This window comes from Ursus maritimus, unplaced genomic scaffold (assembly GCF_017311325.1).
Source record: "Ursus maritimus isolate PB19 unplaced genomic scaffold, ASM1731132v1 scaffold_17, whole genome shotgun sequence".
NCBI classification, from domain to species: Eukaryota; Metazoa; Chordata; class Mammalia; order Carnivora; family Ursidae; genus Ursus; species Ursus maritimus.
Window position 1 is genome coordinate 22787930 of NW_024424119.1, and position 13851 is coordinate 22801780.

The window sequence follows — 13851 nt, forward strand, 5'->3', positions numbered from 1 at the left end:
TATTATAGTAATTTAATCAGTTAATATTTCAATTGTACATAGCTTAATGAACTTAATGTTAGAAATGAACCCATGCTCAGAATTCTGATGAAATCTGGTTTGCGAAGAGGAACGCTTCTCCTCTACTTCCCATCCCCTGGCCCCATTGGTGGGAACACCGGGGCTAGCAACAACCCAAACCAGGTTATACACGGTTTCTGGTATCCTGACGGACCTTCTGGAAAGTTTTCTGAGTCCAAGGTTATGCTGACTGGCTCAGGGTGCCCATACCCACTGGCAGAGGACTATAATTCTTCCCCAGGATGGAAGAACTCCCAGGAAGTATGGGCCATCAGCTTACCTTGAATAAGTTGTTGCCCTTTTGTACACACAGCCCATCATTAGTACACATTCAATGGGTTGGGGAGGAGCTTAGATTGGCTCCCACAGAGCTTCCTGAGAATGGGAAGTGAAAGAAAAAGTTCTCCCGCCATCAATCTAAGGATTGACGAAGGAGCAAGTACAAATGGTTGGCTGCATTTCCTTTAAACAAAAAAGTTGCAAAAGTCACAAAAACACTGAAAACCTGAGGTAAGATAAAATGCCTCGTGGACGCTGAATTCAGATGAACAGGTTAAAAGAATATAGTGTTAGGCTAAAAGTTGACAGTGGAACTCTCTAAAAGCAGAAAGCAGGTCTTAGCCGATTTTTAAGATCCCTACCACCCAGTCATCCATCCAGTATGTGCTTTAAGCACTTCCTATGTGAAAGAAAACAGAAGGGATTTACCAGTACACATACATACAGTTGCCAAAGAACTCGCAGACTGGTGAGAGAACACTTAGTAATCAATTACTACAGAAGGAGTCCAGGGTTATTAAGAGAGCAAGTAATTGAGGGGAAATAATGGAAGAGGGCACACTCACTTTACCAGAAGCCTCCTTTAGCTAGGATGGAACTCAGTTCCCAGCAGAAGAAAAACCCACGTATGAAGGCTCTGCATTAGCAGGGAGCAGCATCTCCATAGACCTGAAGCAGGTTAAGATGGCCAGAGGACAAATGAAGTGAGAGAAAAGCTGAAAATGAACCTGAACCTGATCAGGTAGGGGTATGTAAACCATATTATGCTGGATTTTTGTTTGCTTTTATTAAGTGGCCTAAGAATAACAGAGAGTTACTGAAGGATTTTAAATAGGGGGACGAAAAAACAAAAACAATTTTTCAAAATATCTTTTGAATGCTACAGCAAGAATGGTTGGAGGCAAACGGGTACGTGTAGAGCAACAGTGTATGGAGGCAGACCCACTGTAGGAGTGCAAGTGAGAGATCACGGCTGCCTGGATTGCATGGTACAGACATATTAGAAATATTTAGTGACCAAGATCTGGGGACTGAATGAGAGGGCTGAAGGAGGAGAATCAAAGACTGGGAAATTTTGGGCCTGAACACCTAAAAAGATGATGTGATGGTGCCTGTATTAAGAGAAGTTTCATGTGTTTAACTGAAAACAGACGTATTAGAAATATTTAGTGACCAGGATCTGGGGACTGAATGAGAGGGCTGAAGGAGGAGAATCAAAGACTGGGAAATTTTGGGCCTGAACACCTAAAAAGATGATGTGATGGTGCCTGTATTAAGAGAAGTTTCATGTGTTTAACTGAAAACATTAAGATAGGCTTTCACTAAATGTTTAACTAAAAATATGATGTAAAATCGGAAAATGAAATGAAACGGCATTAAGTTTTTAAGAAAAAACTACAAAATCATGTCATAATTTCAAAGTATAAGCCTTGATCAACTAACTACAGCCTTCCCATAATTTCTGAGTGTCTGAGAGCTTACTAAAAATTGCCAACACCAATTTAGATTGTCATTTGTCATTTTAGAAGAATTTCCTACTGCCATTAGGACAAATACAAACATGATCTACAAAGCTTGGTCCCACACTCTTTGCCCTTTGGTTAACTTTGCCTTCTTTTAGCTCTTGGAACATGCTAGGCTACAATTCTGCCTTCGGATCTTTGGACATCTTTTCCTTTGCTAAGAACAACTCTCCTCCTAGCTAACATCTCCTTGTTTTCTGAATTTCAATTCAGCCATCACTTCCACATGAGATTAGGCCCCCACTGTATGCTCTTAAAGGAAATTACACTCTCTCCAGAGAACTTATGGTTTGTAAGTTTACATATTTCCCACGAGGGCAAGGAGCAGATCTGCTTTGTTCTATCACTGAAATCCTAAAAACATAGTACAGAATCTGCCACACTGCAGGCATTCCAACTTCTGCTGAACAATGACTATGGTAGCAAGGCAAACAGAAGGCTGAATTAGACTTAATCCAAGTTCGGTTCTTCCCTGGCAATCTTACTTTAGGCTAGATGGAGAGCACTTTGTCATCTCTAAAACAGGATAAAACATAAGCATAACCACTTTGTGTACTTCTTTTACCAATGTAAAAGAAGTCTGGCAAGGGTTTTTTTGTTTTTACTATGCTAAATGCTACATAGCTGTATTTTGTTGAAGACAGATATTCCTCATAACCAAAGAACTAAAATAATTAAAGCTGTGCGGTTAAATGCAGATCACCTGATTTAGTATTTTTGACAAGTATATCCTTAACTATTTTCAAGATTTTAGCTCCTCTAAAATAGTTTGATTTTTCTTTTTAAAGGCAATACTGCATAGGAAAATTTCTGGATTCTTGTTTTAAAGTGTTACTGTTTTATTTTTTATTTTGTTGAATACACATTTGTTTCACTGGCAGTCCAGATAAACAAGTATATAAAGGAAATGTTTAAATTTTTCTTTTGGCAGATGTCAAGATAAACTGTGCAGATTAAAATGCCTCAATTTAACCTGAAGAAATGGTTCTGAATCATACAAATTCTTAAGAAGAAAAATAAAGACTGTCCAAAGGGATTCTCCTAGCTTATAACACATTTCCAGAATAACTCTCAAAAAAAAAAAAAAAAAATTCAAAAATACTCATTGACTACTTTAAAAATATGTCAATACCATATGGCTTTATGAAATAACTTCTAAAATTTATATATTTTTTTTATTTAAAAAGGACCCCAAGTTTTAAATAAACTGCTAGCAATATCATTTTCCTCACTTAAAAGTGCATATCTCTGAGGGTGGGACATACATACTTTTTGAACAAATAATGATTTTTACAAATTTTTAACACACAGAAAAAAAATCACTTAAAATATTTTTAAGGGGGAAAAGAGTTTTCACCAAAAGTCATCTTTAAATAGACTGCAGTAGATGACACTGTTTTTTGTTTTGTTTTGTTTTTAATACCATCAGAATTCTCAATGAGATGCTTTGGCAGTTAAGACATATCATGGTCTCTACCAAGAGACACTGACATTAATGATGTCCGTGGAGATGGCAATTGCCTTGATGGCTCAGTTTGAATAGAGATATTACTTGGCTGGTTCTCCAAATCAGAGGCAAAAGTAGTCTCTTCTCTTATATCAAGAGTTTGTTCAACTGAAGCTGCCTGGGCTGGAATATTATCCACAGTTTTGTTGGCATTACTCAAGTTGTTATTAAGTGTGGTAATACTACACTCCTTGTCTAGGATGCCAAATTCATCTTCTATTGTAACTACATCTTTAGCTTCAAATGGTTCCAAGGGAGGAGGCAAAAACTCATTTTGTACAGAGTCCTGAGGACCACTATTGTCACATTCTATATCCTCCTTTACTTCAGAATCCTTATCACTATCACTGTCAATGGTAATTACAACTGGTGAACGTGAAGGATTGTCCCCATGATGTTTCTTATGCTTCTTCTTGTGCTTCTTCTTTTTCTTTTTATGATGTCTAGTTGTATCAGTAGCTTTCCCTTCATAAACTATCTCTACACTTAGGCTCCGGGTCCTCCTTTTTTTCCTCTTGTATTTTGTCTCTCTGTCTGATGATCGGCTGTCTGAAAAGCTGTCACTCTCATTTTTGTGGTTGCCATCCAATTTTGATGAGGATTTTTGGTAATGACCTTCCTTTACTTTAGAAGCAAATTCACGAGAAGGTTGAGCCACTTCGTTAGTACCCTCCAAATGTCGTGTCTTGTATTTTCGTTTCCCTCCGGGCTTTTCATTTCTTACCCAGTCAGGCCCTGTAGATGCAGTCTTTGATCTATTACTGGACAGGCTCCTTGATCTGTGCCTTTCATAGTAGTAATATTTCCTTTCACTGTGATTATTTTTTTTCCTAGCATTTGTTCTTTCAGAAAAGGACTGAATTCTAAATTCTGGACTTGAAGATTGTCTGGAATAATGAGCTCTGGACAGAGTTCTCCTCCTGTAAGATGATTCATAGCCATCCCTGTCCTTGTTTCTACTATAGTAAGTATACTCCCACTTATATCTGCTTCCGTAATTATTTCTTAAATAATAACGATCTCTATTTCTGCTCCGTGATCTTCTTTTACCATGATCACTGCTACGAGATCTTGATCTGCTTGTGCTTTCACTACTGAGAGAGAGAGTTTGGCTTCTTCTTGACCAACTGCTATCTCTAGTTCTTGATCTCTTTTTGTCTCTTCTACCTCTAGGTCTGCTACTCTCCCTGCTTCTGGATCTTTTGCTTTTCATCCTTTTCTTGCCATGATGTTTTCTACGATTCTTCTGATCATGCCCACTTCTACTCTGGGAACGTGAATCTGAACTTCTTGATCTTCCCCTCCTCCTGTGTCTACGGTTGTATGGGGAATATACTCTGTCTCCTCTGATAGATGAGCTCAGGTCTCTGGGAGATGACAAGGACGCAGAGTGTTTCTCTTCCTTCTTTGACTTGATTCTTTTACCAGAACCACAATGACCTTTATTTATTTGCTCATCCTTTCCAAGGACAGAACGTGGAGATGAACATCTACTAACATCACTATCACCAGAACTGTAAGACTGTTCTTGCGTCTTCACAGTCTCCATTTTCTCATAAGAGCCTAACTCCTCAGAATCAGAGGACAGTTCAACAAGTTCTGGTGTCCTCTCAGCTAGTGGTTTAACAAACCCAACAATGACACAATTATCTGAAGACGAATCACTGTCATTATTTAGGTCTTCATTAGTTTGTACTCCTTGAATCTGAGACGTGGCTCTTCCTGTTACAAGTTCTTCATCTGAACTATCAGAAGTATTTAAAAGGGAAGACATGGCAGCATGCACCTGCTCTGAGCTTGAGTAAGATGGCCCTGGAGTTTCATCATCCCATGGTGCCTGACTAACAGTGGTTACATTGATATCCAACTCTTGGGTCTCAGCTTCATCAGGAGATATTGTTATGACTGAAGAATCAGAATGGCTACCTTCTTCATATGAAGGAGCAGGGCAATCATAATTAGCATGCTGGTCAAAAGCTGCCATGTTAAAAGGAGATCGAGCAAAACTGATAAATTCATGTATAAAATGCTCAGTCCGATTAAGGAGAAACGGTCTTAAGTCAGACACAAATTCCCGACTCTCCAAGTCATAGCGAGTAACATTACTCATGATGATGTGCTGGACGATATTCACTAAAGATCCATGAGCTCCAAAAAGAACTGTAAGTTCACGTTTTAACCAGGGGACTAATCTGTGAAGGCAAGCTGGATTTCTACGGAAAAATTCAGCTGAAATATCCCTGCAGCGACCACCATCTTCAATATTTCTAACACGGGCACCAGCACGGTAGAGAGTTCGTCTAAAATTAATAATATCCTGTTCTTGAATTTTCCGCAAAGATCTTTCATCTGCAGTAGTTGGCCTCCTAATTGCAATCTGTCTCATAAGTTGAGGAATTTCACCATTTCTAGGTCTTGTTGAAATGCCTAACCCTTCAAACAGTACTCCACTATCTGGTGGAGTTGTTGTTCTTCTACTCATGGTATTATTAGGTGAATAAACAGAAGCACTTCGATCCCTTGTCATAGTTGTACGATAGCGAAATCGTGGAACATCAGGGGTTGCAAAAGAACCATTATATGAAGGCCTTAGGACATACTCCTTGAAGTCATCTTCTGCCCTCACAGAATGGAAAATAGAATCAAAAGGCTGTTTACATAGTGGACATTCAGCTTTGTTTTTTGACCACTCCTGTACACAGCGAAAACAGAACTTATGTAAACAGCGATCTAAGTAAGACACATTATCAAATCTATCCAAACATATAGGACACTTAGAATCAGGAGATGCATCAGCTGGTACTGTCTGTTGCAATTTGCTAGTACCAGCTTTAGGTGAAAAGTTGTCCATTTTAAATTCCTTAGCAGCTGATGCCATTATCTGTAAAAGGGAAAAAAATACATCAGTAACTGGATAAAAAAAGAACAGACTAAATCTGAAAAAAAATTGCAAATAAAGATGTGAAACATACATTGGTGAAAATAATTGAGTAGCTCATTATCCTTGCAATATGAAGGGGCAGTGTGCATAATAATATAGTACTTAAAACACAAACTCTAAAGTCAGGTATTTCCTTGTTTGAATCCTGGTTCTACACCAGCAGTTGTGACTGCGTAGATCAGAAATAACAGAACCTGCGTCACAGGGTTTATGCAGATATAAAAAAGCCCTTAGAAAAGGGCCTGGTACATACTAAGCTCTCAAATATTCTGAAGCACTCTATTCTTTAAAAGAGAATTTACGTGAGAAATATTTAACTGAAAATAACTGAAAAAAGAAAATCTACCAAGTACTCATGTATCCACCACTCAGATTTAACAACTTAACATTTTCTCATGGCTGTTCCAATTTTTTTTTAAATGTCCCTTATCTTCTCCTATCCCTCTCTAGAAAACAAAAACCCAAAACACCACAGTCCTCAGCTGGTGTTATTTCTATGTATGGTTTTAGCTCTTTCACATATGCCCTGAACAGTATAGACTATTGACTTGTTTTATTTGTGGAAAGCATTATATATGCACCTTTAAAAATAACTGTAGTGAGATAATTTGCATACCAAAAGCTTCACCTGTTTAAACCATTTCTGTAGTTTTTAGTGGAAGATTCTTTCACACACAAAAAAGTATCTTTTAGTGAAGACTAAATGAAATAATAATTGTAAAAGCATTCAAATAGTTCCTGACTCCTAGCAACTAGCGTGTGCGTGTTCAGTTGCTGTTACTATCATCACTGTACTATTGCTACACTACTATATTCAGTTCCTCACTGATTCCTTACAGCATCCCTCAAAAGCCTTGCTTAGCTTTTTTATTTAATCCAATGTCAGCCACAAAGTTTCTTGAAATCATGCTTCCAGTGCCCTTCCTTTATTTATTCCCACGAGGATCACTAAAACGTTAACAATTAGTTTGATTTTAAGTTTGTTAGTCTATGTCGACCCATAACTTTCGAAATGAATTTGCTAGAGCTGAAATTTGGTGTGCATCACATTTTTGGCCTTGTTATCTTATAAAATCACTCTTTAGCTGCATTCTATACTAATCACTGAGTATATATTAAATATTTGCTTCTTCCTTTATGTTTCCTGGGCCTACTGCTCATCTTTCTCCACCTCCTCTATCACAGGAAGTTCCATCAGTGGTCAACTGCTATCAGGTTAGTGAAATAATAGAATTATAACTTTCTAAACAATGGCCATACCGAACTCTAATAAAAACAAAATTCACAACAAAAACTCATGACTGAAATGTAACTATTTCATCATGGTTTTCAAATTAAACTTAAGAGCTCATCTAGGGCATCTTAACTTTCTCAGAGACATAACTTAACTGGAAATCAATTAATGCTGAATGAATGTTTCTTCAGGGATCCAAGTATTTCTAGACTAGAAATACAGAAATCACCACTGTTCTTAAACAGCATATAATTATAAACTGCGTTTGTTAATACATTTAACTATACACAATACTGTTAATATATTTAACTTTAATATTAGATAAATTTCTCAGCATTTCCCCCTACTTCTAACACTTTTATTCTCCTCTCAGGAAAAAAAAAAAAAGCCTAAAAATAAAATTTTTAGGATCACAGACAGAGTCTGTCAATTAAGGGAAGGAATGAATAGTGGAGAGGGAACTGGATAGGTTATCAGAGAACCTGGACTGAAGACCAGGTTTCCCCTAAAACTAACTCTATAAGCTGGAGACATCCAATTAGATCTAGATTTCAGTTTGCCCCTCTATATAATAAAAAGATTATTAGACTTTTTTAAAAGACTGTGAATTTCAAGTTAATACATTGTATCTTAATTTGTGTCTTGGAAATACAGAATTTTAGTGCTTACCAAACATTTGTAGTTCAAACAAAAATTATAACCCTGAATGCATTTATTAAAGGAAATTAGTAGGTAGTAAACTTGAAGTTCAAATAAAACAAAATCTCAACTAAGTAGAATTTTTTTTAAAAAAATGCAATCTTATGGGCGCCTGGGTGGCTTAATCAGTTAAGCATCTGCCTTCGGCTCAGGTAATGATCCCAGGGTCTTGGGATTGAGGCTTGATGCTCAGCGGTTATGAGTCCGCTTCTCCCTCTCCCTCTGCCCCTGCTCCTGCACATACTCTCGTTCTCTCTCACAAATAAATAAAATCTTAAAAAAAAAAAAAAAAAAGGAATCTTAGTCTTCCCTTCCCTAGTTTTATAAGCCCGTTAATTAATGGGCATAGCATAGCATAAAGCTAAAGAATGATCAGTAATGTCATCTGTAATAGATAAAAAGAATAAATGAGAGTTGTACTGTATTTCTCACAGTAATATCTTTAGATATAAAGAATGGTATTCATCAGAAACATCAGACAATGGCAATGAATGTACATCATCAAATAAGAGATTTACTCCTTCAAAAGCATCACTAATGCTAAAATTAAAACATTTGCTAATGGGGCATCAGGCTGGCTCAGTCAGTAGAGCATGTGACTCTTGATCTCAGGGTCATGAGTTCAAGCCCCACATTGGGTATAGAGATTACTTTTAAAAACAAATTGCTAAAATATTTGCTGAGATACAAATGAAGTAGAATTACCATATGACCCAAGAATTCAACACCTATCCAAGAAAAATGAAAACATATGTCCACACAAAAACCTGCATGTGAATATTCATAGCAGCATTTGTCATCATAGCTCAAAAGTAGAAACAATCCTATCAACTAATGAAAAGATAAATAAAATATGGCATATCCATAGAATGGAATATTACTGGACAATAAAAAGGATGAAACACTGATACATGCTACAGTAAGGATGAAACTTCATTAGGCTAAATGGAAAAAAAATTAGTCATAAAAGACCACATGTTGTATGATGCCATTCATATGAATGTCCAGAATAGGCAAATCTATGGATGGAAATAGACTGGTGGTTGCTGGGGGAGGGAGAGGAATTATAAAGTTTATTTCTGGAATGAAGAAAATGTTCATTTATAGTGGCACAACTCTTTAAATATACTAAAACCCACTGGATTATAAACTTTAAACAGGCAAACTTTACAGATGAAATATAAATTATACCTCAACAAAGCTGTTTTAAAAATACAAATTAAGTCATAAAATAGGAATGGCTAAGAAGCAGATTAAGATTCGTAGGTTTATAAAGTCAGGGTTTAGGTAGCAAAGGTGGATCTGATGGTGGATTTAGTGCTCAGGTTCTATAAGCCTGCAATAAAGGTTTCTCTATCCTAACACTCTAGGACTTGGGACTTCAAGTTAATTTCCCCACAGACATAAAGATGAAATCAATTCTTCTGATTCCATTTCCTTAACAGCCTCCCAAATTCTGAATAAAGTTTACCATCTTTAGGATACACTGATAAAGCCAAACCTTCCCCAAATTTTCAAATCTATTGGCTTTAACAGAGATAAGAATTCTTCCTGTCACATTTTGGGGGACTTTCATATAATTAACAATCATACTTACCTAGGGAAACTGGATGAGGGGGGTAAAGAATCAAGAGGCTGGAGTCTAAATTATACACTGGACATTTAAAAATGGTGCTGATTACATACAAGGGAGTGACGTTAATTCTAATGAAGAGCCAGGGTTGAAAATCAAAACCACTTTTTAGTGGTGTAACCTGGAGAAAATTATTTAATTTCTCAAAACCTTAAATTTTCTCAATTCTAAAATGGGTTGTGGACCTGAAAAGGTGGTTGTACGAAGGCATATATTCTATGTAAACTCTCAGCATAGTGATTAGCATGCAGTTAAGAATACTGTTTCCCCATGTATTGTGACAATAAAGTTAATTTTAGTCCCTCCCATCACCTATAACTGATTATAAAGACCCAGAAAGATGACAGCCTATAACAAAATCTTTTTTCTTAATTAGTTTTTATTATATCCAGGCAAAGTGGCTAAAAAAGATTCAGAAGTAGATCAACTAGAATAAACCTCAAGTATTAAAAATAATCTGGGTCCTATCTCTTATGACCTTTGAGAAATTACTGTACCTCCGTCAACTGCAATTTAATCACCAGTTCCAAAGGATCACACGGATCTTACAGGATCTACTGCCCAGATGCTATAAATGTTAATTCCAATTCCAACCATAAAAAGAACTGCTTGGGAACCATTCCCCGCTAAAGCCACTCATTCCAGCTAAGCCTGATTGGTTTTGGCTGACTACAGCTTTGAATTTCATTGACTAAAAACAAAACAAAACAAAGAACCCAACCCTCATCATTAACTTAAATCTTGGGTAACTCTTAATTTATCTTAAATAACCTTGAAAATTACCTACCAAAAATTCTGTTCACTTTTGCCCTTTACGTTGTTTGCTCCATCTCAGTACTGCCCCCTCCAGTCTAGGAATCAGCAGCCCACGAGGAAAGCTGCACTAACTGGATGGATGGAGAAACCACAGGCAGGCGAGCCCAGCTCACAATGTGTAACACAGCACACACAACTCCAAGAGTCACGGTGATAGTGGCTTCCTTGGCTTGAGAACGGCCACCGGCCAAGATCGCAGATATGCCCCACGTGCATTACATAATCACAACGAACTAAAACACTGTTACTCCCATTTTACAGGCAGGCAGTGAGATTAGGGCACATAACCTAACCTTAGCTGGCACACCTCTAAGAGAGGCTATACCACGAATAAGACGGCGAACGTTTTGTTTTGTGGGGCCCCCCCGCCCCCCCAGAGACCAAGCTCTTTCCAGTACACTGCTACGCTCGCGCCCCTCGGGAGAGCTTCTAGGAAACGCAACCCTCCCCCGCCCACCTGCACAAATCCACAGGTGCGCCACCGGAGCCGCCAGCCCGCCCGCTGGGAGCCCCGCCCCGCTCAGGCCCGGACGTCCCCTCAGGCCCAGACCGCAGCTCCCAGGTCCCTGGGCCTCGTTCCAGGCCGGGAGCGCCGGCTCGCCCAGCCCTTCCGACCCCCGCGCCCCATTGTTCGGGATCTTACTTACCTCGGAAGATACCCGCGCAGTCCCAGCTGGGGCGCTCGTGCCAAGCTCCCGGCGGCCCAGAAAGCTAGGTCGGTGACGGCAGGATCCGCGAAGGCGTACCCGGCGACTTCTCCGCCGGCCCTCAGGAGCGGGAGCAGGCGGGGGCGCTTCACCCTCCTCGCGAGACAGCGGAGACCCCGGCGGCTGCTGCGACCCCTGTGACGTAAAGTGCTCATCACCAATGGCAGCTTGAGGGGCGGCAGCAAAAAGCGAAACCCACTCCGCAGCCCCCCGCGCGTCAAAACACAACACCCGCGTGCGTAACGCATGCGCGGAAGAAGGGCGCCGGCACCGAGGGCGGGGCCTAGAGTGCTCGGCCGAGCCCCGGCCCTTCCCCCACCGTCCCCTCCATTCCTGGAATAAGAACTACCGAGCACAAATTACTACCATCACAGTCATTCTTGTTACCAGTAGTTCTGGGGGGTTACAGGCGCAATACTTAATGTTCGCTCCTAACTTACCCGGAAAACACTATAACTAGATTGGTCTCATTTAAACCTCACCAAACTCTGCGAGAAGTTACCGGAATTATCTCTAGTAGATAAAGGAACTGAGTTACTTGAAAGTAAAGTGACCGCCTCCGGTTGCTCAGCTAGGTCACAACACGGGGATTCGAATGGAATCGAAAGCCAGAGCCCAACCAGTGTCCTACGCAGTCTTCATAAAGAAATCTACTCCAGTCTAGGCATAAACAGGGATTACCTAAGAGAACAGGGCTTTAAAATCTGACCAAGACAGACAACATTTTTCTCTCAAGGAAATACTCTTCCTCTTCCCCATTCCCCGGAATCTGGATTAAAAACTTCTTTAGGTGATATCTGAGATATATAGAGAAAACGTCTGAGCCTAAAATGGCCCATTGCCCCACTCTACCCACAGGCCTCAGACGTGAGCGTCCCAAACATTCTAGAGTTAAACTTGGTATAAACCGCCCACGCACAGCCGCTTTTGGCTTAATATCCGATACGTGCTACCGTTCTGAGCACAGCCTAAACGCTCAAAACACACTTGTTGATTGGCAGGTTATGCTAAGTAATTTGTGCTACGTTATTTCTTCTTAGAAGTACCATTTACATCCACAAGCCACGGCGTTCTCAAAGACTTTTGTTTCTGGAAAGAAGGGCTCAATTAACAGGGACTCCCACACGATTCGTCGCTGTTATATAAAAGTGGGTGGTATTCTTGTTTAAGTCAATGATGATTATACGAACGTCTCTCTGTATCACGTGGAAACAAATGCGGGAGGAAACGTTAATCCCTCCAGCGTTAGAAGCCCGTAATATTTAAAATGAAGATTATTTTTTCAAATAAATTTTTAAGTGCACACGACGGTACATTATCTTGCATGACTACTGCAACTGAAAGAAGATCTGCTGACAAGGAACACCCATCAAAATAGCAAAAAAGGCCATTTTTAACATGTTTTCTCACCTCATCCCCTCCCTCCACCGCGAGCTAGGCCCCCCCCATATCACGTGAGCCCGCCCCCAGCTCCGGGCGGAAGAGGCCGGCCGACTGATGGGAAACGCTCCCGGAGGCGAGGGGCGGGCGCTTGTGCCCGGCTGAAAGATGGCTGTCGCCGCTCGGCAGCCGCCGCCCCGGAGGTTACCCTAGGGCCTGCGGTTTCCCTCCGTTTCCGCCGGCCGCCGCCGCCTCCTTACCATGAAGCCAGTGAGCCGCCGCACCCTGGACTGGATTTATTCAGTGGTAGGTCCCTGGTCTGGCGAGGCTACACGGTGTCGACTCCGTAGGCCCGCAGGCGGAAGGCCCCCTATTTCTTCAGCAGCCAGAAACTCCAAAATCCATTCCTCTATTAAGGCTTTCACTCTCTCACCTCGACTCCGCCTCTTCCTGGAAGACACGCTCTTCCGCTTCTTACGTAAGGGCGGCTGGGTGTACTCGCCTCCGGAACCCCATTTATTCGAGTTTTTCACTGTAATTCCCACCTTAGCAATGTACACGGCAACCTGTTGGGGCGAGGGGAGGGAGGGAAGTATCGCTTACAGCAAGTTATTTTGCTTTTATTCCCCCTCTTGCGTTTTAGTTGCTCTTCGCGATCGTATTGCTCTCCTGGGGATATGTCATCTATGCATCAACAGTGGCCGCACGACGACAGCTAAGCAAGGAATACCCAGACAAAATCTCGGGGATGAATGAAAATTTGTAATTCCTCTGGATTTAATTGTGTGCTCATAGTTCTTTACCTGATGCTTATCTAGAACGTGTCTAAAGTAAAATCCATTATGCAAAGTTTCCAAATTTATTTTTGCATAGTCCTTTATAATAGCCACTAATCTGCTAATATTCACAGAGGTTTGTCTTCTACATTCTTATATAAAACAAATCAACCTAGGTCTGACAGCATGTGAGTACTGGATCAGAGGGAATGACATGCTTTTCAAACTGGAGTTTCTAAATAACCTCTTAAAATGCCTGTCTTTTTTAAAACAAAGTGTGTGGAATTGCTGTTCTT

At 40.3% G+C, this 13851-nt stretch overlaps 2 protein-coding genes across 2 annotated transcripts; one reads left to right on the top strand and one right to left on the bottom strand.

Moving 5' to 3' along the window:
- Positions 1-2690: 2690 nt before the first annotated feature.
- On the bottom strand, positions 2691-12725 carry TOPORS (TOP1 binding arginine/serine rich protein, E3 ubiquitin ligase). Its single transcript, XM_040632323.1, has 3 exons — positions 12714-12725; positions 11340-11732; positions 2691-6250 (listed from the first exon to the last, which is right to left on the bottom strand). The coding sequence occupies exons 1-3, from the start codon at positions 12723-12725 to the stop codon at positions 3317-3319; spliced, it is 3339 nt and encodes a 1112-aa protein (XP_040488257.1). The 3' UTR covers positions 2691-3316.
- A 164-nt stretch (positions 12726-12889) lies between these two features.
- On the top strand, positions 12890-13631 carry SMIM27 (small integral membrane protein 27). The gene is made up of 2 exons (XM_040631498.1): positions 12890-13085; positions 13423-13631. The coding sequence occupies exons 1-2, from the start codon at positions 13041-13043 to the stop codon at positions 13543-13545; spliced, it is 168 nt and encodes a 55-aa protein (XP_040487432.1). The 5' UTR covers positions 12890-13040; the 3' UTR covers positions 13546-13631.
- Positions 13632-13851: the final 220 nt, after the last annotated feature.

What these genes read in the sequence shown, in the direction of transcription:
- TOPORS (XM_040632323.1), bottom strand. An exon ending in CTGCGCGGGTATCTTCCGAG is followed by an intron (nt 6,251 to 11,339) that starts GTAAGTAAGATC and finishes TCCCTTTTACAG; the next exon opens with ATAATGGCATCAGCTGCTAA.
- SMIM27 (XM_040631498.1), top strand. Translation starts at nt 13,041, where the DNA reads ATGAAGCCAGTGAGCCGCCGCACCCTGGACTGGATTTATTCAGTG. An exon ending in TGGACTGGATTTATTCAGTG is followed by an intron (nt 13,086 to 13,422) that starts GTAGGTCCCTGG and finishes CTTGCGTTTTAG; the next exon opens with TTGCTCTTCGCGATCGTATT.